This window comes from Lithobates pipiens, unplaced genomic scaffold, assembly GCF_037356315.1.
Source record: "Lithobates pipiens isolate NorthernLeopardFrog02 unplaced genomic scaffold, aLitPip1_a1.2 Scaffold_13, whole genome shotgun sequence".
Taxonomy (NCBI): Eukaryota; Metazoa; Chordata; class Amphibia; order Anura; family Ranidae; genus Lithobates; species Lithobates pipiens.
Window position 1 is genome coordinate 204279462 of NW_027507718.1, and position 24708 is coordinate 204304169.

Consider the following 24708-nt stretch of genomic DNA (forward strand, 5'->3'; position numbering starts at 1 on the left):
GACATCTACCTTGTAGAATATTGTAAAGGTGTGAAAAGACGACCAAGTCACCGCTTTACACACTTAAGCGACAGACGCTTGATGTCGGAAAGGCCCAAGACGTTCCAATTGCCCTGGTAGAGTGGGTCGTGACCGGAAAGGGGGGCACCTGCCCCTATAAGGCATAGGCCTGTACTACAATCTGTCTAATACACCTGGAAATGGTGGTCGATGAGACCACCAAGCCTTTTTTTTTTGGACCAGCCACCAAAACAAACAAGGAGTCTGACTTCCGAAAGGGAGCTGTAGCAGACAAATACACCCTCAGAGCCCGAACCAGGTCCAGGGAATGGAGGGCCACCTCTTTTGGATGTGACAGTTTAGGACCGAGATAGTAACACAATGCCTTCATTAATGTGGAATGCCAAAACCACCTTCGGCAGAAAAGAAGGTTGCAGACGCAACACCACCTTATCCTTGTGGACAACCAGATAGGGTGACTTGCAAGACAAAGCCGCCAGCTACGAAACCGTCCTGACCGAAGTAATGGCCACTAGAAAAAACACTGAGAAAGAGTCAACAGAGGGATCTCTCTGATATTTTCAAATGGCGGTTTCTGAACCGCCGATAACACCAGGTTCAGATCCCAAAGGGGTAACTGTGGACGCACCGGAGGAACTACATGTCGGATCCCTTGAACAAAGGTGCTCACGAGAGAATGAGCTGCCAGGGGTCGCTGAAAATAGACAGCAAAAGATGAAATTTTTCCCTTAATGGTGCTGAACGGCAATTTCTGGTCTACTCCTTGCTGTAGAAACAGCAAGAACCTGGATATAGAAAAGGAGCTCGGGTGTTACCCTTGCTCCTCACACATGGCGATGTAGGCCTTCCAGGTATGATGATATATCGTCCAAGAAGATTTCCATGCTCTCAGCATAGTTGGAATCACCGAGTCCGAAAGACCCCGGTTCCTCAACACCTAGCTCTCAATAGCCATGTCGTTAAAACCAGCGATGGTAAAGCAGGATGGAGAATCGGACCTTGAGATAGAAGGACCTCTCGTAATGGCACTCATCATGGGGGCGACCGCCACCAGGTGCACTAGGTCTGCGTACCAGGCACACTGGGCCCAATCTGGGGCAATCAGTATTACTGGGATCCCCTCGGCCTCCACTCTACAGAGCAGATGTGGTAACAGTTTCAGCAGAGGGAAGGCATAGATCAGCTGGTACTAATCCCACAGAGCCACCAGCGCGTCTGCCTAAGGATCTCTTGTCCTGATCTTGGCACCTTCCGATTGAGACGGGAGGCCAGAAGATCCACGTCTGGTGTGCCCCATTGCAGGCACAGTAGCCTGAATACCTCCGGATGCAACACCCATTCTCCTGGGTCCAGCATCTGGCGACTTAGATAGTCCGCCTGCCAGTTCTCCACTCCCAGGATGATAATGGCCAATAGCGCCGGTACATGTCACTCTACCCACTGAAGGATGTGAGTGATCTCCCGTGCGGCAGCCAAGCTTCTTGTTCCTCCTTGGTGATTGACGTATGCCACAGCCATGGAGTTGTTTGATTGGATCCTGAAGTCTTATCGACCATGTGGAGAGGCATAGCCTGATCGCTCTCAGCTCGAGCAGATTGGGTGGAGGAGGAATCCAAGTTGCCGATCAGAGGCCCTGGGTCAACTGAACTCCCATTACTCCACCCCAGCCAGTTAGGCTGGCATCCGTCGTGATCACTGTCCATTTCAGAGGTAGGAACAACTTCCCAGACCGAAGTGCCGGGGACCTCAGCCACCAAAGTAGGGAATCCCTGACTAGCTGGCTCACCTGAATCTGGCGATCCAGGGACAGCGGAGATTTGTCCCATTTTGTCAAAAATTTCCTTCTGCAAGATTCTGGTGTGAAACTGGGCATACGGTACTGCCTCGAAGGAGGCCATCATGAGTCCCAGGACTCGCATGCATAAGGGTAGTGACGACCACCTGGGGTTTATCAGCGGTTTTACCATGGTTCTGAGAGTCTGCAGCTTGTCTGAAGGGAGAAACACTCTCACTCCCACGGAGTCCAGCAGTAAGCCTAGCTACGCCAAACGCTGAGTCAGTACAATCACCGGCTTTTTTAGGTTCAACAGCCACCCAAATTCCTGCAGGGTCTGCATGGCGAGTAGAACCCCTGTTAACGTTCCAACTCTGGAACAGCTACTATCACCCTGCGACTCCAGCAAGTCCCTTACCGCCCCCAATAGGGCCTCCCGGCGAGCCGGGAGAACGGGTATGCTAGAGGGGAAGAATCTGTTTTGTGGCCAAGAGAGGAACTCTATATTGTAGTCTGAGGAAATCAGATCACAGACCCATTGGTTGGACAGCCGAGAGGCCCACCAGGCTGTGAAATCCCGACGACAACCCCCCCCCCCCCACCAGTGTTGCAGGCGGGGGCAAACCTTCATGCGGTAGCACTTTTGCTCACGGGCTTGTTAGGCATGCGGTTCCAGGGACACTTGTTTTCTTTAGAGGTGGTCCTGTCAGTCTGGGGACGCTTAGCTGTAGCCCGGGAGGACGAAAAAGCCGATTGTGAGCAGAAAAAGAGGGCCCTTGCCTACGGCGTGGCTCCTTAGCCTTCCAGGCCTGTGGGAGTAGCGTACTCTTACCACCTGTGGCATTTTTAATAATGTCACCTAATGAGGCTCCAAAGAGCCGTTGGCCAAGGAAGGGTAGATCTGTCAGGGCTTTTTAGATGTCTGGCCAGCCGACCAGCATTTTAGCCAAATCAGCCGCCTCAGCACCACTGCTGACACTGAAGCCCTGGATAACAGAGGAAGGGTATCCAGGGCTGCGTCATAAACATACTTAAGGCCTTGCACTAACTGGTCTGCTAGTTCCACGCAGACAGGGGAAGTCTGTTGCTCCCCCAATTCACGGTGCAACCGTTTTGCCCACTCGGTTAGTGTCTGTGACACAAGTTCGGATGCCAGTAGCCAGTACTGGTCGCATTGCTGACTCCATAACTGTAAACAAGGAACGAGCCACTACCTCGGCCTTCCTGTCCATGGGGTCCTAAAAGGCAGGAGTCCCCTCTACCGGGATCGTGGTTACTTTATTTAACCTGGATATTGGGGGGTCCACGACCGGAGGAGCCGACCACTTTTTGAGAAGGCTCTCCTCAAAGGGGTAATGTACAGCCATGTATTTGGGGACCGAATAGGTCCGTTGCGGTCGACCCCATTCCTTGTATATGAACTTATCTAAATAAGTCAGACACGGAACCACCTTAGGTGTACGGGCTGGCTTTCGGGACCCAAAAGGGACCGCTACATCAGCAGAGGGATCTGCTGGCTCCTGAATTTTCAGGGCAGGGTATCGCGCACAGCTGTGCTAAGTGCTCCAACAAGCGCTTTATCTCGCACGGACCCAGACGGGGAATCATCCTCACTGTCCAAACAGCCCTGGTCAGCGTCATCTGAAATGACAGAACAGGGGTCGCCAGCCTCAGCAGGGCCCGAGTCTGCGTCAGAGCTCTCCCCGGAGGACGGGGGGCATGGGCCGTTTTTTACCACCTTTGCACCCACGTACCATATCCATCTTGGCAACAAACGAAATAAGGACCACCGACAAAGCGTCTAGAAGCACTGCACTGTCTGCAGGCGAACCGGTTGCAATTGCCTGGATTTCGGAGGAAGAAACACCAGTTTCTGAAGCCATGCTGAACCTAGCCTGTCTGCCCCCTGTTGGGGACTTAGGACAGTGATGGTCCCACCCTCCTAACTGCTGCTAGCTGAGGGGCTCCTCCCGCAGGACTCACCACCCTGACAGAGTTCTGCGCCGTCCAGCTAAGTGTGTCTGTGTCATCTCCCATATGCATAAGAGACCAAACCGCGCTGTGCTGAGCTGTTCTGAATAGCGCTGAAGCTGAAAAACGTGTTCAGGCTTCAACAACATGGCTGTTGGGCGTCCTGTATAAAAGGACATAATCACAGGGAAAATGGCCGCCGGACTACAGGAAAATGGAGACAGAGCAAACTGCTCCCTGGTCACAACAAAAATGGCTGCCGAGCACTGTATGCAATGAAGAACAGTGAAAAGACAGGAAGAGAAATGGCAGTAAAACAGCTCTACAGCAATCAGCAGACACAGCCTCCAGACAACTCAGGGGAGAGACCTACACACATCCAGGGCGCACAGCTATCCAGCGCAGCCCCCCCCCCCCAGGTAAGAGCCCCCCCCCCCGGACAGCCCCTGTTTATGGCGCACACACACCGCTCAGCAGCCCCTGCAGCATCCCCCACAGGGAAGGGGGGGGGGAATAGGGAGAGGAGAGGGAGGCGAGGGACCCCCAAATCGACCTCCCAGGGAACGCCCAGCTGCTCAGCCCCACTGTGGCAGGGAGAGATGTATTTCCCAGTCCTGAAGAGCTGGGAGACATTCCATCACAGACCCACTCTCCGACGAGTATGGGGTGGCTGCTGGTCCAGCACACTGTGACGCACACATCAGTAGCCTGGTCATATGTGTGTCCTGGGGGAACCACGCCCACTGGCCGCTCCTGGAGCTGGGGGTATGTCGTGGCCAACCCAGTACAGAGCTCTGGTCTGCACACGCCCGCTGACCAGGCTGGGGAGACTACAAGGATAAAGGTATCCAGCTTGTCACCCAGCCGGCTGTTGATAGCAGATCACAGGATCTTTAATCTTGTGCAAAAAGCAAAACTTCTGAAGAAAAATCCACGGAACGATGGGCCCGCAGGGTTCCTAGGTCCTTCTTCACTAGGCAGAAAAAAAAAACTGAGGTTGCAGTAGCAGGCTGAAGGGTTATTACCTAAGGGACCATCCCTTGGGCGGAACTAGAAATTTCTAGTTTTATTATAACATTTTAACATGTTCTGTCTAGTCCTCTCCTGAAGGTGGCATAACAACCCGATGGTCTAAGAAAGGAGCTGTGTCAGTCGGTGAATGTAAAAGAAACATTTTTTATAAAGCACATATATACATTGTTATCGTTAAGGATTTACTGCTAAAAATATGTGGTTTAGGGTATATCTGTCTTATATTAAAAATCAGTAAGAACTATAAATTACTGATGTATGAGAAAAATGAAATGTATGCAAAAAAAAAAAAAAAAAAAGATTTCTTTGGTGAATAACTTTAACATGCTTTGTACCAAAAAATGTATTATAATGTTGCAGTAAATAGAAGAAGCAGCAGCATAAAATGTATGTTTTCCTCATATTAATGGTACGTGTTCAAAATATTACTGATGAAAAAAAAAAAAGATTTTTACTTTATTTGCATCTTAAGGGGAAAAAAAAATGACAATTCTCAGAGGACTTTAGGGTCACAAACTATATGCATCAATTCTTTATCATAAGTAAATACAAAGTTATAGACTCATGAACAGACACATAGCAGAAATGTGAAAAATGGTCTGGTCCATAGGGGATAAAACAGGTGTGAGAGCCAAAGTGATTATCCGTGTGATCGGCTGTGTCCAATCACAGCCAGTCACATGTAACTACAGGAAATGCAGGTAATCGGCTCTCATCGCCTCACACTGACAGAGTGTGCGGCGAGGAGAGACGATCGGTTGCAACTCCTTGCAGGGAAGAACTGGTCATGTAATCAGGGCACTAATCATCAGTGACCCGATTACAGTAAAGGCCCAGAAGTGCCACCAACCAGTGCCCAGTCAGTGCTGCCTTTTAGTCCCCACCAGTGCCTGTTCATCAGTGCTGTCCAATTCCCATCAGTACCACCTCATCAGTGCAGTCCATCAGTGCCGCCTTCTCAGTGCGCATCATTGAAGGGGAAAAATTACTTCTTTACACAATTTCCTGACAAGCTAAGAAAACCTTTTTTTTTTTTCTTCAAAATGTACTTTGACAATTCCGCGATCGTGTGACACTATACCCAAATAAAATGTTGGTCCTTTTTCCCCACAGACAGAGCTTACTTTTGGTAGCATTTGATCACACACAATATATATATATATATATATATATATATATATATATATATATATATATATATATATATATATATATATATATATATATATATATATATATATATATATATATATATTTTTTTTTTTTTTTTTTTTTTTTTTTTTGCACTATAAAAACAAAAAAAATCAAAAAAGAAGAAGAAATCAAATTTCTTCGTCAATTTAGGCCAATATGCATTCTGCTGCATATTTTTGGTAAATAAAAATAAAGTGTATATTAACTATAGGATTTTTTATTTTATTTATTTATTTTACTAGTAATGCTGGCGATCAGCAACTTATAGCGGCAAACAAATTGGACACCTGACACTTTTTTGGGAACCAGTGACATCATTACAGTGATCAGTGCTAAAACTATACACTGTACTAATAAAACAGGCAGAAAAGGGGTTAACCGCGTGCCTAGCTTAGTATTTTACTACTGTGAGGGAGGTGCTTTTACTACTGGAAGACATGGATCAGTGTTTCTGCTTCACAGAAACACAATATCCATGTCTTCTGTACTGCTATTGGGCAGTTGGCAAATGGTTAATGTTTTTTTAAAGTGCATGCTTTTTAAGGTTTTTGTTTTAATTTTTTGAACACAAAACAAATCTGTTATTTATTTGGCTGTGCACATTTATGTTTTGTAATCCTTGCCTTGCTATTCAATCCTTGCCTTGCTATTTTGTGCAGCCAAGGATAGGCTATGTCCACCATAGGATAAGTGATTCTGTGTGAAGTGAAGTGAAATGTACCTTCATGTAAGAGGTTGAGCAGAATATACAGAGGATTTTAGGTTTGAGATCCACCGTTTGAGTAGGAAGTAGACTGTGAATGTGGTTGTTTCACTCCATCTGCAGACCTTCACCACCGAGGTAGGTGTACACTCTGATTAACAGAGGTAACGGGAATGATACTGCCAAGGACAGAACCACAGAGACAGCTACCCTTAAAAGGTGAATAAATTAAATGCTCCTTTAAAGGAATCCTCAGTGTGCCAAGCATAAAGCCAAAGCGTCCTATGAACATGGACAGACATTATGCCCATGCAAGATACAAGCTTACATGCTTGCAAGTGAACATCACAGCTATAACACAGCACTCTAGAATAGTGGTCATCAATAGGGAAGGCCGAACGGTTCGCCGGGCAGTCGGTTCGCGGCGACTTTCGGTTGTTCGCGGTCCGCCTTATCGGCGGACTATTGCCGCTGTTCGCCCAGCGGACTTACGTGTTTACTGTGTAAAAGAACTTTGACCTATGGTGACACATCCATCATGGGGTACAGGACAGCCAATTGAGACATTACAGCACATGGACACTTGGACATTCCCCCTAACTTATAAATAGACCTGATCCGGCGGCCATTTGACATTCTTTCGTATGTCACTATAGGGAGAGGTTGCTGTGTGGAGCAGGGAGAGACTGCAGTGACCCAAATCGCTAGCTATTAGGTCCACAAAAGTTCTTTTAAGGACTGGTATGGTATAGGTGTAGTTCAGGTCAGGATATAGGTTTGAGGCACTGCTATTCAAGTCATTGTTGCAGCAGCCTGTCTTTTGTCAGTGCTGAGAGATGGACAGGACGCTGTGTGCAGCAGGGACAGTCAGTTTAATCATTAGCTGTTACTATTAGGTCCACAAAAGTCCTTTTCAGGACTGGTATGGTAAAAGTAGTACAGGATATAGTTTTGAGTGCTATTCAAGTTATTGTTGCAGCAGCCTGTGTTTTGTCAGTTTAAATAGGGACAGACAGGAAGCTGTGTGTGGCAGTGAGGGACAGTCAGTTTAATCAGTAGCTGTTACTATTAGGTCCACAAAGGTTCTTTTCAGGACTGGTATGGTAATAGGCTTGTACACTTATAATATTCCTTCTTCCTTATATAGAAAGAATATTATACTTGACTGCTGCCCTTCTGCTGCAGTAGTCCTTTATGAGTATAGGGACTGAGGTACAGTCTGCTAATGACAACCTACTAGTTGCACAAAGGTCCTTATAAGGACTGGTAAGGTATAGTGTAATACAGTATATAGGGTTGAGTGAGGTACAGTCTGCTAATCCTTAAGGACTAGTATAGGTCCATAATATATAGGGTTGAGGTGCACTATTGCTGACTGCTGCCCTATTCTGCAGCAGTCCTTTATCAGTATAGGGACTGAGGTAGTCTGCTAATCACAACCTACTAGTTCCACATAGGTCCTTCTAAGGACTGGTAAGGTATAGTGTACTACAGTATATAGGGTTGAGTGAGGTACAGTCTGCTAATCACAACCTACTAGTTCCACAAAGGTCCTTCTAAGGACTGGTAAGGTATAGCGTACTAGAGTATATAGGGTTGAGGGTCCTCCTGGGGCTGTACCTCTGCTGTGCATATTATGAGGGGCTCCCACCATCCCTGTGCTATGCTAACTCCTGGGGCTGCTTACGGTGCAGGTGTCAGTGCCGTTTATCACGCTGCTGCTGCTGCTGTCAGATCACTCCATCACGCTGCTGCTGCTGCTGTCAGATCACTCCATCACGCTGCTGCTGCTGCTGTCAGATCACTCCATCACGCTGCTGCTGCTGCTGTCAGATCACTCCATCACGCTGCTGCTGCTGCTGTCAGATCACTCCATCACGCTGCTGCTGCTGCTGTCAGATCACTCCATCACGCTGCTGCTGCTGCTGTCAGATCACTCCATCACGCTGCTGCTGCTGCTGTCAGATCACTCCATCACGCTGCTGCTGCTGCTGTCAGATCACTCCATCACGCTGCTGCTGCTGCTGTCAGATCACTCCATCACGCTGCTGCTGCTGCTGTCAGATCACTCCATCACGCTGCTGCTGCTGCTGTCAGATCACTCCATCACGCTGCTGCTGCTGCTGTCAGATCACTCCATCACGCTGCTGCTGCTGCTGTCAGATCACTCCATCACGCTGCTGCTGCTGCTGTCAGTGCTCTCTATCACGCTGCTGCTGCTGCTGTCAGTGCTCTCTATCACGCTGCTGCTGCTGTCAGTGCTCTCTATCACGCTGCTGCTGCTGTCAGTGCTCTCTATCACGCTGCTGCTGATGTCAGTGCTCTCTATCACGCTGCTGCTGATGTCAGTGCTCTCTATCACGCTGCTGCTGATGTCAGTGCTCTCTATCACGCTGCTGTCAGTGCTCTCTATCACGCTGCTGCTGCTGTCAGTGCTCTCTATCACGCTGCTGCTGCTGTCAGTGCTCTCTATCACGCTGCTGCTGCTGTCAGTGCTCTCTATCACGCTGCTGCTGCTGTCAGTGCTCTCTATCACGCTGCTGCTGCTGTCAGTGCTCTCTATCACGCTGCTGCTGCTGTCAGTGCTCTCTATCACGCTGCTGCTGCTGTCAGTGCTCTCTATCACGCTGCTGCTGCTGTCAGTGCTCTCTATCACGCTGCTGCTGCTGTCAGTGCTCTCTATCACGCTGCTGCTGCTGCCAGTGCTCTCTATCACGCTGCTGCTGCCAGTGCTCTCTATCACGCTGCTGCTGCTGTCAGTGCTCTCTATCACGATGCTGCTGCTGTCAGTGCTCTATATCACGATGCTGCTGCTGTCAGTGCTCTATATCACGGTGCTGCAGGTGTCAGATCACTCTATATCACGGTGCAGGTGTCAGGTCACTCTATATCACGGTGCAGGTGTCAGGTCACTCTATATCACGGTGCAGGTGTCAGATCACTCTATATCACGGTGCAGGTGTCAGATCACTCTATATCACGGTGCAGGTGTCAGATCACTCTATATCCCGGTGCAGGTGTCAGATCACTCTATATCACGGTGCAGGTGTCAGATCACTCTATATCACGGTGCAGGTGTCAGATCACTCTATATCACGGTGCAGGTGTCAGATCACTCTATATCACGGTGCAGGTGTCAGATCACTCTATATCACGGTGCAGGTGTCAGATCACTCTATATCACGGTGCAGGTGTCAGATCACTCTATATCACGGTGCAGGTGTCAGATCACTCTATATCACGGTGCAGGTGTCAGATCACTCTATATCACGGTGCAGGTGTCAGATCACTCTATATCACAGTGCTGGTGTCAGATCACTCTATATCACAGTGCTGGTGTCAGATCACTCTATATCACGGTGCTGGTGTCAGATCACTCTATATCACGGTGCAGGTGTCAGTGCTCTATATCACGGTGCTGGTGATCATCTCCTGCACCCTCTTCTTTGCCTACCTTGACCTTCCCTCTCCTCCATTGCCTTCATGCGCTCCACAGTCCTGAACTGTCACAAGAATTTCACATATAAAAAAAGAATGCTTGTAGTTGTCGATCCCAGATTCACCTCATACATGTGTTATGTCATTGGCCATGTGGTGGGACTACGTTTGCACAGCTAGTAATTAATTTGTGGCTGCAAATTTGACCTGTAGGTTTGCAAAGTTCGCCTCCCATTGAAGTCAATGGGGCCCGCCGCGAACGTTACGGTTCGCGAACTATCGGCCGCGTCCGTGTTCGCGAAACATCCCGTCGGAAGTTTGTCCATCACTAGTCATCAAACTGCGACCTAGCGATCGGATGCGGCCCTTTGCTTGGCCTTTATCCTGCCCTTGGACACTATTCCTACCACTGAGAAGAGACATTTTGCCAACTGACAATGTGGTACCATTTCTGCCAATGACACCAGCAACAGGTCACTATTCCTTTCCAATGATACCAACGATGGGGAACTATTCCTCCACCTAATACCAAATGTGAGGTTTACTCCAACTGATGCCAGGAAAAATTTCCACTCCTGCTGGCAACAGTATGGCCTCTCTACAGTTTGAAGGAAAATAAACTGGGCCTTTGTTTAGAAAGTTTGGAGACCCCTGCTCTTGACATTTGTTCAAAATTGTGTACAGACTAGTAAAAAAAAAAAAAAAGCAAAAAACAAACAAAGTGGCTATTGAAAGCCAAATTTAAAAGGAACTGTAGATGGCAACAGGAAGTGCAAATCTAAAGAAATAGGATCATTAATACAGGATTAGGTCCGTTTTGGGTGAACCAAAAAATAAAAGCTCCTACCAACAATGAGGAATATGGGCTGAGGCCACCTGAAGTTGCAGGACTGTACTTGTGTATTATTCCAGACATGTTGCACAAAACAAGCCCAAAGCGAGGCAAGGCTTTCTGTACTCAAACACTCAAGCAGCTGGTGCGGATAAGAGCGACAGGTAGCCAGAGGTGACCAAATCACTACAGACATGGAAAGTGTCACAAACAAAGCCCACTAACTCCCACTATCAGTCAAATCCTTTGACGAGGGAGTCGGAAGCAGGGGCGGGTTCCAATCTGCGCTGTCTGTCTATGGGCGCAGGCAGCGTGGCTTGGAATGAAGCCCCCCATGTGTGCCATGATAGGAAGTGGCTTCCTATTGTTGCACACCAAGAAGAGGGGGAACAAGAAGTGAAATTCCACCCACTTATTTAAATAAAAAAAACACAGCATTTACAATCCCTTAAAAGAAGCTGTATTTTATGGAAAATTACACTAAAAATTAACCATTTTATATACTGAGCATTATAACAAGACATCAAGCCCTTATTGGCAATCCTCAATTAATTGGGACAGTGCATCAAGAGAAAATGTGGACTTTATAATTACCTACCTGTAGAGTAGGGCCGATTCAATTTAGAAATCCGTGGATTTGTTGAAGAAGCTGTTCTTTTCTAAACAAAAAAGTAAAAAGTATGTATGATGATTGGAAAATGTTTATGATACAACCACTAGTATGGCTTGCTAGGCTAAATTTAATGATAGTACAATTTCTTTAATATTGGGCTTCTCATTAAGGTTTTTACACTCCTATATGATCCCGAGTTTGACATTCTTCTCTGAATCACATTTTTACGGCTACTCTTTAGAGTGTACTTCCTGCAGCACAACATGACACTCTCCTGTGTTTTCTTAACCACTTCAGCCCCGGAAAAATTTACCCCCTCCTTGATCACAACACTTTTTGCGTTTCGGCACTGTGTTGCTTTAACTGACAATTGCGTGGTCGTGCAACGTGGCTTTAAAACAAAATTTACGTCCTTTTTTTCCCCACAAATAGAGCTTTCTTTTGGTGGTATTTGATCACCCCTGCGGTTTAAATTTTTTGCACTATCAACAAAAAGAGCGACAATTTTGGGAAGTTTTTTTTTTTCTTTTACATTTTGCTATAATAAATATCCCCCCAAAAATTCCCCAAATTTTTTTTCCCCCTCAGTTTAGGCCGATACATATTCTTCTACATATTTTTTTTTTGGGGGGGGAGGGGATAAAACACACAAAAGTTATAGCGTATACAATAGAGGGGATAGTTTTATGCCATTTTTTGTTTTTTTACTAGCAATGGCAGCAATCAGTGATTTTTTTTTTGTGACTGCGAAATTTTTGACACATTTTTGGGACCACTGTCATTTATACAGCAATCAGTGCTATACAAACACAGTGATTCCTGTGAAAATGACACTGGCAGTGAAGGGGTTAACCACTAGGGGTAGTGTATGGGTTAAGTGTGCCCTGGGAAGTGTTTCTAAGTGTGTGTGGGGGGGGGCGTGGCTACGTGTGACACGTCACTGATCTCTGCTCCTGATCACAGGGAGCAGAGATCAGTGACACTGTCACTAGGCAGAACGGAAAGATGCTTGTTTACATTAGCATCTCCCCATTCTTCCTCTATGTGAGGCAATCGCGGGTATCCCCACGGCGATGGGGTCTGCAGGACCCGCCTCATGGAGCTTGCAGCAGGTGCACCCGCTGACCGCCTCTTAAAAGGGCCACGTACAGGTACGTTAGTTTGCCTGTACGAGCCCTTCTGCCGACGTATATCAGCGTGAGGCAGTCGGCAAGCAGTTAAAATACTGCATAGTGTTAGCTGATGCAAAAATTAAGCACGTTAGTTCAGAGAGTGTATTTTCTAGTTTAAAATAATTTAGTATAGTGCAAAACTCAGGATAAGAACCAATAGCTACCATGTAACCTCCGAAAGTAGTTTTAATAGTTCCCGACCAGCATGGTAAAAATAGGATTTTTATAACAGCTTACCTGCAAGATCCTTTTTCTTCTTCTTACATCACGGGACACAGAGCCATTGGTAATTACTATGTGGGTTATAGTCCACCTCCAGGTGCTGGACACTGGCACACGCTAAACAAGAAGTTGCCTCCCTATATAACCCCTTCCACTACTGGGATTATCTCAGTTTTGTAGCAAAGCAATACACGTGTATACTAGATGAAGGGCAGGACCTTTGTGTCCCATGATGTACTTCAAAAGAAAAGGATTTTAACGGTAAGCTGTTATAAAAATCCTATTTTCTTTAATTGTACATCACAGGACACAGAGCCATAGTAATTACTATGTGGGATGTCCCAGAGCAATGCCAAGTGAGGGGAGGGAGACGCAACCAAAGTAGGGCACCATGAGATCAGAGGATTTATACTGCTGCCTGCAGTACACTGCGCCCAAAACGCAATATCCTCATGTCTTTTTACATCCACCAGATAGAATCTGGTAAATGTATGGATTGAAGAAGTTGCGGCCTTGCAGAATTGAGCCATGGAGGCTTGGTGATGCACTGTCAACGAAAACATAATTGTTATACCTTGGGCCCTTAATATGGCTAGAAGAGGAGCCAGAACCTTTGTAAACACTCAAGGTGCAGTAGCTGGACCTGAAAATTACCCTGAGGGGAGCCCGGGCTCGAGGCTTCCAAACCTTCCATGCGGTACCTGGCTCGGCCTGTCGGCGGGCGGGAAATTTTCCACTTTGAAAAGTAGATATCACTAGTGAGTGAGGAAATAGGCATATGGAGGTATGCATCTTTGATGTCGATTGACGCCAGAAGTTCTCTTCCTTGTAGGATGGAGATAACTGATCTGAATTGACTCCATATAAAAAAAAAAAAAGCAGGATAACCTTGAACACCTGTTTAAATTGGTCTCTCAATGATTAAGCAATTACTTCAGCACAGGCTTTTTTCTCAATAGGAATTCCACCATTCCACCATTTTATCCTTTGGATCCCTAAGCATTTAAGCATTGTCTGCCGGAAAGGTCAAACGTATTCACAGAGGATATGGCAGCGTTAATTGCTGGTATACCCTACTTAGTGAATTTTCTCCACATTAGGATTAAGTGTGAAAACTTTTATGAAAGGAGAATAATGCTCATCTGGGTGATCCTCCAGATACAAAAAAAAAACTTTCAGCAATGAATGGACAGGAAAAGGCATGCACAGCTTGAGGAGGCTTTAGTGAACCCAAACATTCAGATAAGGCTACAAAAATGTGGAGCGATCATTCAGCAAGAAATTGCACCACCAATCTTAAGATTGGAACAGCTGATTCTCCTGCATTTGACACTTCAGAAGAGGACTCATCAGCCTCACCATGGCCCCCTGAGGGAATTAGTCTTCTCCTGCCCCTAGTTCCTCAGTTTGAGGGTCCTGTGCAATGGAAGAAAACCTTTTGCATTTTGATCCACACTGGGATGCGATTAAAGTTGCTAAACTTTTTTTTTTTTTAAATGTCATAAAATAAAAGCAGGGGCTGCGGTGTTAAAAACAGTTGCAGACATTTCATGGCCCCGATGCTCACTCTGACTCAGGGGAGGATGTCATTTGTAGAGATGAGTAGGCTTTCCAGAGCTTGAGGGAGACCCTTTTAGCTCTTTTTTGGGGGGGGTTTCAATCCCCCCTTCTGCCAATAGCCCGATGCACAAAGCAGAGGCACTACCAGAAGAAATTGCATCCACTGCTTGAGCAATAGCCAGCCACTGTCGCCATTAATGCTCAACCTGAAGCAAATAGGAAATGCCTGCATCACCAAAACCTCTTTAATGCTTTTCTTTGCTCTCATGACTCTCCGACAATTTTGCAGCCAGCATAAATGTATTTTTTTTTTTTTTAACCACCTCGCGCCCGCCCTATAGCCGAATGACGGCCGTAGAGCAGGCGCATTCGTCCGGGAGGCCGTCCCTGGACGCCCTAATGTTTACTTCCGCAATGCGCGCCGCCGCGGGCGCGCATCGCGGAAGTTCTGTGTTCGCCGTGTCCCCTGGGGACAGGCAAACACAGATCGCTGTAAAACGGCCAATCACAGGGGCGTCAGAGACAGAGATCATCTCTCAGCGCCGCTCTCCCTCCTCACACAGACAGAGTGTGAGAGGGGAGAGATGAACAGCTGCAGCGGCAGCCGTTCTGCTTTGCTTTGATTAAAAAAAAATAAAAAAAAATAAAAAAAGTGCCATCCATCCTCCCCCAGCAGTGCCATCCTGCCCCAGTGCCACCTGCCCCCAGTGCCATTTGTCATCAGTGCCACGTATAAGTGCCATCTGTCATCAGTGCCACATAGTGCCATCGGTGCCACATAGTGCCACGTATTAGTGCCATCTGTCATCAGTGCCACGTATTAGTGCCATCTGTCATCAGTGCCACGTATCAGTGTCATTTGTCATCAGTGCCACGTATCAGTGTCACGTGCCATCTGTCATCAGTGTCACGTGTCATCAATGCCACGTATCAGCGCCATCTGTCATCAGTGTCACACGTCATCGGTGCCATGTATTAGTGCCATCTGTCATCGGCGGCACGTATTAGTGCCATCTGTCATCAGTGCCACGTATTAGTGTCACCAGTGCCACGTATTAGTGCCACGTATTGGTGCCATCTGTCATCAGTGGCACGTATTGGTGCCATCTGTCATCAGTGCCACGTATTGGTGCCATCTGTCATCAGTGCCACGTATAAGTGTCATCATTGCCACGTATCAGTGCCATCTGTCATCAGTGTCACGTGTCACTGTCCTGGTGCTTCAAAAGTGTAATAAATAGTCAACAAGTTAGATGTGCAATTTATGTTCCTAGAACACATGATGGCGCTACCTGCATGTTGGGCCTCTCTATGTGGCCAGGCTGTGAAACAGTCCCACACATGTGGTATTGTAATACTCAGGAGGAGTAGCAGAATTTTTTGGGGGGTGTCATTTGTGGTATACACATGTCATGTGAGAGAAATACCCTATTACAATGACAATTTTGTGGAGAAAAAAAATGAAAAATCTTAATTTTGCAAAGAATTGTGGGGAAAAAATGACAACATCAAAAAGCTCACTATGCCTCTTACTAAATACCTTGGAATGTCTACTTTCCAAAAAAGGGGTCATTTGGGGGGTATTTGTACTTTCCTGACTTGTTCGGGTCACAAGAAGCGAGATTGTGCGATTCGCACTACAGCTTGTAGACTCTCTAACTTTAACAAAGACCAAATAATATCCACTAATTTGGGTTATTTTTACCAAAGATATGTAGCAGTATAAATTGTGGCCAAAATTTATGAAGAAAAATTAATAATTTGCATAATTCTGTCACAGAAACAAAGAAATATGCTTTTTTTTTTAAAAAAAAATCGGTCTTTTTTCATTTATAGCGCAAAAAATAAAAACCACAGTGGTGATCAAATACCACCAAAAGAAAGCTCTATTTGTGGGGAAAAAAAGGACAAAAAATTAATTTGGGTACAGTATTGCATGACTGAGTAATTGTCATTCAAAGTGTGAGAGCACCGAAAGCTGAAAATTGGTCTGGGCAGGAAGGGTGTTTAAGTGCCCAGTAAGCAAGTGGTTAAACACACTGCTGCATTGGAGGACGCCAACACAATGCTAAGCCCCGCCCCCACCCTTTCTTTTAAAAAAAATTAAGTTTTCCCACGCAAGCAGGGGCCTCCAATCAGACGGGATCGGCCGAGTGAGGGAAGGATGGCGTGGAGGAGACCTGGAAGCCGTGTAGGGGAGGTGAAAAATTGGAATTGGCGATCGTTTTTAGTTCTCCTTTATACTCAGCCTCTTGAAGAGGGGAGCTCAGGTGGGGGTGTCTGGAGGAAGCAAAATCCCCAACGGAGGGAAAAAAAAAACCTGCTGCTTCTGTGACACAGCGTGATCTCTGAGCAAAGCATGAGACGGTAAGTGCTCCATACAGCCCCCAGTGATGACACTTACGCATGACAACATTTACTTTAAAGGAGACATTGCATAAGAAAATGTAAAAATTTCTTAGAAAAACTCCACTCACCTTTCCTGCCGCAGGGTTTTCTGTGGTAAAACCAACAGACCCAATCTTCACCCTTCACAGTGGGTTCCGTTAACAAACCTTCAGGAACCGGGGACCCTCGGGGAACCCACAATCCTGGACCTTTAAAAAGCACCTCCGCCAGTAAAACTTTATGGCCTTAATACCAAAAGTACTGGATCCTAGGGTCCAGCTCTCTAAAAAGAAAAGCTTTTACAGGCAAAATCTCGTTTCTTCAGACAAGAGTCCCAGGTACCATTCAATTCGGCCTAAAAGACACTTTGAATGGATCCAGCTGCATAGCTAGCCCCAGCAAGTATTGCTCCAGAGGAGCACAGCACATCTTCACTCGTGACCAACACCTTAGACAGTGGCGAAAAAACAGATACTCCCAGTAGTGGGAGGAGTTATATAGGGAGGCAACTTCCTGTTTAGGGTGTGCCAGTGTCCAGCACCTGGAGGTGGACTCTAACCCACATAGTAATTACTATGGCTCTGTGTCCCATGATGTACGATTAAAGAAATGCTCCTGCAGTGTAGTGCAATCATTTGGCCGCTATACTTTCTCCTCCCAATATGCTCAGAAAAAAAAAACAAAAAAAAAAAAAAAAAAACTAAGAAAAACACACATTTGAGCACATTGTCTGGCATCCAGTATTCTAACAGCTATATTACGCACTCAAAAACATACATTTTACACAACACACACACACATTTTGTCTTACCATCATACTTCCTGGAATGTTAATATTTGTTTCACTGTCTGCAAAAAATGATGACCTACTACCAGGCGATTCTTCACCACCTACAGATGAAAACGTTAGAATTATGCAAATGATCCTACTTTATATCAATATATTGCAATCTGTTTTATATAAAAAAATTTGCGTACGTAATGAATCAATGAATGTATTAACACTTTCATGGCTAAGCCAACTTTTGACATTTGGTGTTTACAAGTTAAAATCCGTATTTTTTGCTAGTAAATTACTTGGAACCCCCAAACATTATATATTTTTTTTTTTTTTGCAGAGAATCTAGAGAATAAAATGGTGATTGTTGCAATATTTTATGTCACACAGTATTTGTGCAGTGGTGTTTTAAACGCAACTTTTTGGGAAAAGGGACACTTTCATGAATTTATAAAAAACTAAACAGTAAAATTAGCCAAATTTTTTTGTATAATGTGAAAGATGATGGTACGCCGAGTAAATAGATACCAAACATGCCACGCTTTATAATTGCACGCACTCGTGGAATGATGACAAACTACGGCATCTAAAAATCACAATAGGCGAAGTTTTAAAAAAAAAAATTCCGGTTGCCAGGTTAGGGTTACAGAGGTCTAGTGCAAGAATTATTGCTCTCGCTCTGATGATCGCGGCGATACCTTACATGTGATTATTGTGTTATTGTGATTTGAACACCTTTTACATATGCGAGCGCAACTTCCATATGCATTTTCTTTGCTGCGCAAGCTCGCGGCGACAGGGGCGCTTTAAAAAAAATTCTTATTTATTTTAAAATGAATAAATTGCTTTTTGTTTTTTTTAAATGTAAACATCCCTTGTGACAGTAATAGGTGGTGACAGGTACTGTTTATGGAGGGATCGGGGGTCTAAAAGACCTCCAATCCCCCCTTTGCACTTCAAAGTATTCAGACTGCCATTTTTGGCGATTCTGAATACCTTTTTTTCTTTTTAAATTCACTGCCATAGGCAGCCGAGTAAACCGGAAGCGACATCGTGATGTCGCTTCCGTGTTTATGATTAGGAGAAAACTCTGGATAGCCGCACTCCGGATTGAGTAAAAAGTAAAAGTGCCTAAGTGTTTTCTTTTACGATTAGGAGGCTGGAATGAAGCCGCTTACGACTTCATTCCAGTTTGTCCCTAGCCGCCAGAAGCGGCGGTTTGTTCATTGTGGCTCCCGATGGAATGGGAGCCCCGGTAAGAGCGGCAGGAGGGGGGGGTGTCCCCTCCCGCTCCTCCAGCATAACAGCTAAGCGGCTTTTAGCCACATTGGTGGTTATGGCTGAAAAGCCAATCGCTGGCTCTGAAAAACAGTACCGGGATGTTGCCTGCAACTGCGGGCATCATCCCGGTATAACCCCCGGAAGCCGAGTACGCATATCTGCGTACGCTCGGCGGCAAGGGGTTAAAGCAGCCAAAAAAATTATTAGCCCAATAAAAGCTAAAACACCACCAGTTTTTGCTGCATTTATTCACCTTCAATCCAGAGATTTCCTACACAGTATTTTTTTCTGCCAATGGATGTCATCAGTCTAATGGTCAGCAACACTCAAACTACTTAGGCTCGGTTCACACAGGGGCCACTTGTCCAGGCGACTTCGCCGCCTGACAAGTCGCCCCCGTTCTGTACTACGGAACCGTTCTAATAGGAGCGACTCGAGTCGCTCCGACTTAGAAAAAAGGTTCCTGTACTACTTTGGCGGCGACTTCGGGCGACTTGCATTGACTTCTATACAGAAGTCGTTTTGCAAGTCGCCGCTGAGGTCGCGGCAGGTCGCGGCAGGTCGTGGCGCTGCAAGTCGTGCCGCGTCCTGTGTGAACCGAGGCTCAGGCTTCTTAAGAATTCAAAGTGTAAACGCCACTTTTGTTGAGGAAAAAAAACAACAACATTCTCTTCTGGGTGATCTTTGTACATTGCAAGGTTTTTGACAAAATGTTGCAGATTTTTGCCTTTTGTTATTCAGAAGAAATCCCTGTGTTTGCTTTCATGTGGGAAAGTGGGTCTAATGGGAGTGTTTTCTTCATCAATAAAGCTGCTGCACCAAAGCTTTAATGAGGAAAATTGCAGGGCTTGCATCCCTTTAGATGTGATTTCCTATTAAAAGTATATATTACCAAAAATGCCATTTTGTTACAGGGGATACAAGACATTTTATCTTAGTGCAGACCTTTGAGAAAAATCAGTGAGCCAATTAAACAGGAAATGATGTTTCGTGGGTGTGTTCTGTACACATACAGGACATCTCCAGAGAGCCATACTGCACTGCATGCCACAGAAAATCACAGAGCTGCAGATTTGGGGGGGAGGTAATTTTTATTAACATTCGATTACAATATATTTTTATTTATTTTTTTGCCATTTTTTTTGTCCACGAAAGTGGAGTTACCCTTCAACTGGAATTCCACATTAACTGCTTGGCTCCTTGTGCTGCTTCTCCTTCTCACACTACAGCTCTACTATCCAGTAACTTGGTTGATGCCAAGTCAGATTCAGGTGATTACATTACTTGCATACATTGATAATGAAAAACATGTAGCACTGTCAAACCATGCCCTTAATGATTAAAGTGCAAAACTGGTTTAATAAATGCACTAAAGATGAAAACTTGAAAAATGAAAAAAAAATATAAAAATTGTTAATAGTCAAAGTGTCCCAATTCCACATCCATAAAATGAACTCAAAACTCCCCACAGGATAGATAGGGAATGTGTGACCGGACTCTGAAGTTTCCTTGACTGATTGACAGTGGGGTATACATCCGTGGAATCCAATTGAGCAGGCTGGGTAGTGGATACGGTTGAGGCCATCGTGAGGTATGAAAAGCTAACTAAATGCGCATATAGAGCCTGGAGGGTCTAAAAATCTGGTAAGCCGATATACTTACTCTTATCCTGTGGGGAGCACCGGGTGTCTACACCAATTGAACATTGGATCAGAACGTTTTGAGTTCATTTTATGGATGTGAAATTGGGACACTTGGACTATTAATTTTTCTTTTTTCATTTTTCACGTTTTCATCTTTATTGCATTTATTAGATATTTTTTGCACTTTAATCATTAAAGCGGAGTTCCACCCAAAAATGAAACTTCCGCTTTAAGGGAAGGTGACCCCCTAACATGCCACATTTGGCATGTCATTTTTGGGGGGGGAGCGGAAACCCTCTTTTTAGAGGGTTCCAGCTCTCACTTCCTCCCGAGGCACCATGGCACCGGAAGTTCACCTCTCCCCCCTCCCTCTTGGCAATCATCTGGGACACGTCACAGGTCCCAGATGATTGCCCGGCCAGTCACAGCGGCACAGCGCGGCTCGTGCATTCGCAGAGCATGCTCTATCATCCTTCATCATTATCAATGTATAGTAAACGTGATATTGCGCTTAGTGCGTAAAAAGTAAATAAAATTATATAAACAACACGGATGATCTGTGACTGACAGCAGCTCTCACAATAACGTACACGTGTAGTGCTGTCAAACCATGCTCTTAGAGCGGAGTTCTGACTAAAAAATAAATAAATAAAAGTCAGCAGCTACAAATACTGCAGCTGCTGACTTTTTGTGGCTTCACCTCGGGACAGGTAAATGTCCGATCAAAAACCTCTCTAGCAATACACACCAAACTTAACATGTGCAGGGTGCTTCTATAGACTCGCTCTTATCCACACCTGTTTTGGAGTCAGTGGAAGAAGGGGAGGATCAGAGAAGACAAGATCAAATGGCCTTTTTACATAATGCAGAGGATTAACCCTTTAGGTTCCACAGTGATCATAACAAGCATGCTTTACTGCATAAACAGACTGATTTTTACTGTTGTGGGTTTAGTAACACTAACTCCTTAAACAAGCATTCCCACTTTAGAAATTTAAATGGTCATTTTTAATACTTAATAGACCAATTTTTCACTTAAGAAAAGGCTGCGCACAACCAAAAGCTGTTGTGGCCACTTTTGACTATATTACTTCCCAAGATGCTGAACCTGGATTTCTGCCAACCAGAAAAGGGGACAATGGGGTCCATAAACCCCGGGACTTTAAAAGGTGCTGAGTAATTTGTAATGGATTAAATCAAATCAAAAGGAGCATATACAATATAAATTTTTATTTATAAACAATAAAACAATGTTTAACAATTTAGGTTAAAAATAGGTTTGTATTGTCTACTACATCCAGTATATTACACCATACAGTAATACACAAATAATTTGTTATTGCAAGATATACCACTCGACATGTTTCGCTCAGTTGAGCTTCCTCAGGAGTATTACGGTACACTATATGAATGAACTAAAAATACAAACACAAAAACAAAATCAATCAAGGAAAAATATATACAACGGACATGATTATACATACATGTTCCAATGAATTAGTGGGAGACTCTGCTCCCAATATAATTCTAATTAAACCAGATCCAATCATTTATTAAATACATACATTATAAATATAAATGTTTACATTTTGTATAGTATCATCAATTCAATAGGTCTATATAGGATCTTATCTATAAAATGTTTTTTGTAAATTAATTTTTCAAAAATATATATATATTTTTCCCATTTGTATAGATTCCTTATACCATGTGCCTAATATGAAACAAAATTTTTATGTTAATTTTATTGATATGGATGGATCCCTTTGCATGATGGGCCTATTATCCATCTTTCGTTTGATGGAGGGCCACACAGGCGCCCGGGGCATAGTAGGATTGGAAGGAAAAAATCAGTCGTTCTGTTCTCCCTATGCCTCATATAACAGGTTTTCCGGCTCGTTTATAGTTTTATCTATATTATTTACATTACCCAAAATTAATTATGTTGCACCACATTATTGTAGAGCTTGGTTTTGATAACCGAACTTTCCAGTATCGAAGATGGTGCGAGTTAGTGATAAATTTATGATTGCCTTTGCCCTTTTCCCCTATGAGCGTTGCGCGCGTGTCTTCCGGGTTGTTTTGACGCTGGATGCGTCACTCCTGGAAGTCTCTCACTGCTTGACGGCTGAACGAGCACATGCGCGTATGGCTCCCTGTTCGACGTTATACACGTCACGTACCTCAAAGGAGGGGGTCAGCTATTCTAGCGAGCCTATCCCTGTAAGCGCCCCCAGCCCGCCGGTGACGTCAAACACCGCCGGTCTGGGAGGGCTACTTAAGTGCAGTGTTTTCACCGCCATGGTTCTGTCGGGCTCTCGGCGTATACCAGAGTGTATCTATCGACCACCCGTTGCTTTGTTTGCCCTAATCTCATACTATTCAAGGTATGTTTATTTTAACTATCTCTGAACCTTCAGTAAGGCATGGGACTTAAAACATACATCAATTACCGACTTATGGCCTTGCTGTTCGGCATATAAAATATATTTTCTCTAAATTTTTTCCAGACCCCCCCCTTTTTGGACTAGCTTTATCTCCATGTCCTGGTATTGGCTCAATCTACAGTTTGATTATTTTTTCCGCATTATAGGATTTATCGGATTCAATTTCAGCACTTACCAACTGAGGCATACATAGTATATTATTACTCTACACCTATTTTGAGCCTTTGCTGAGATAGATATATATATATATATATATATATATATATATATATATATATATAGAGAGAGATAGATAGATAGATAGAGAGATATATATATATACATAAAATCTATGTCCCATTACTATGATTACTTATTGTCTCTCTAGGTTCATTATCTATGCTAGCAGCCTTCCTTTGGTCCATTTATATAGGCGCACATCATTGCTTGGGGATTCAGAAATCAAATTAATACACAACTTTCTGGCCAGTATCTTGATTGGTCGAGATGTAATGCAATTTTTGGCACGTTTTTGGTAAGATCCTATATAGACCTATTGAATTGATACTATACACAATTTAAAATTACATTTATAATGTATGTATTTAATAAATGATTGGATCTGTTTTAATTAGAATTATATTGGGAGCAGAGTCTCTCACTAATTCACTGGAAAATATATAAATATAAAATCATGTCCATTGTATATATTTTTCCTTGATTGATTTTGTTTGTGTCTGTATTTTTGGTTCATTCATATAGTGTACCGTAATACTCCTGATGAAGCTCAACCCAGTGAAACATGTCGAGTGGTATATCTTGCAATAACAAATTATTTGTGTAGTACTGTATGGTGCAATATACTGGATGTAGTAGACAACACAAACCTATTTTTAACCTAAATTGTTAAACATTGTTTTATTGTTTATAAATAAAAAATGTATATGGTATATGTTACATGCTCCTTTTGATTTGATTTAATCCACTACAAATTACTCAACACCTTTAACGTCCCGGGGTTTATGGACCCCATTGTCCCCTTTTGTTTGTGCATTCGTACTTTAGGGATGTGGTGCTAATTTTGTCTGGATTTGCCCTCGTTTTGTTTTTTTTGTTTTGTTGTTTTTTTCTGGATTTCTGCCAAATGCCAGTAGCTTGCACTTCAAAGATATAGAAGGTGTGCTTGTACTACACCAAAGAGAGCTGTCCAACCACACCATCTGTTTTTCAAAACAGTTTGGTTTATATACAGTAAACCTACGACGAAACAAAAAAACAGGCATGTATAGCATGGAAACTCAAATGCTAAAAAGTATATAAAGTGAAAACTTAAGTTTTGGATTGAGCAGGGAATGGTTAAAATAAAACCGGTTAGGTTTTTGCTTTGGTCTGTGTCCATACTGGGGAGAGGCACCCTCTCTATTGGTATTGTGGACCACTGTCAATGGGACAGAAAGTGATGGAAAATCCAAAATGTCACAGTCATTAGCAGAAGAGTTTAGCAGAAATCTAATGGCAATACCAGTTCTATTAGAAGCTATCCAGCAAAAGATTTCCTCTTAATTTCTGTGGTACCTCCAGGACACAGCAAAAAAAATAAAAATAAAAAAAATAATCAAAAAAATCTTCACTCTATCCAAAACATTTTGGCTTTTTACTT

General features: G+C 44.2%; 1 protein-coding gene across 4 annotated transcripts in view; it reads right to left on the reverse strand.

Annotated features, from left to right (window-relative positions):
• CENPC (centromere protein C) overlaps positions 1–24708 on the reverse strand; it is a 522895-nt gene that overhangs the window by 478416 nt on the left and 19771 nt on the right. For all 4 annotated transcript variants that reach the window (XM_077476133.1, XM_077476132.1, XM_077476131.1 and 1 more), the window contains exons 4-5: positions 17732–17811; positions 11564–11624 (exon numbers count right to left, since the gene is read on the reverse strand). In XM_077476133.1, coding sequence (XP_077332259.1) covers positions 11564–11624; positions 17732–17811 — 141 coding nt within the window. The remainder of the gene's footprint in view (positions 1–11563; positions 11625–17731; positions 17812–24708) is intronic.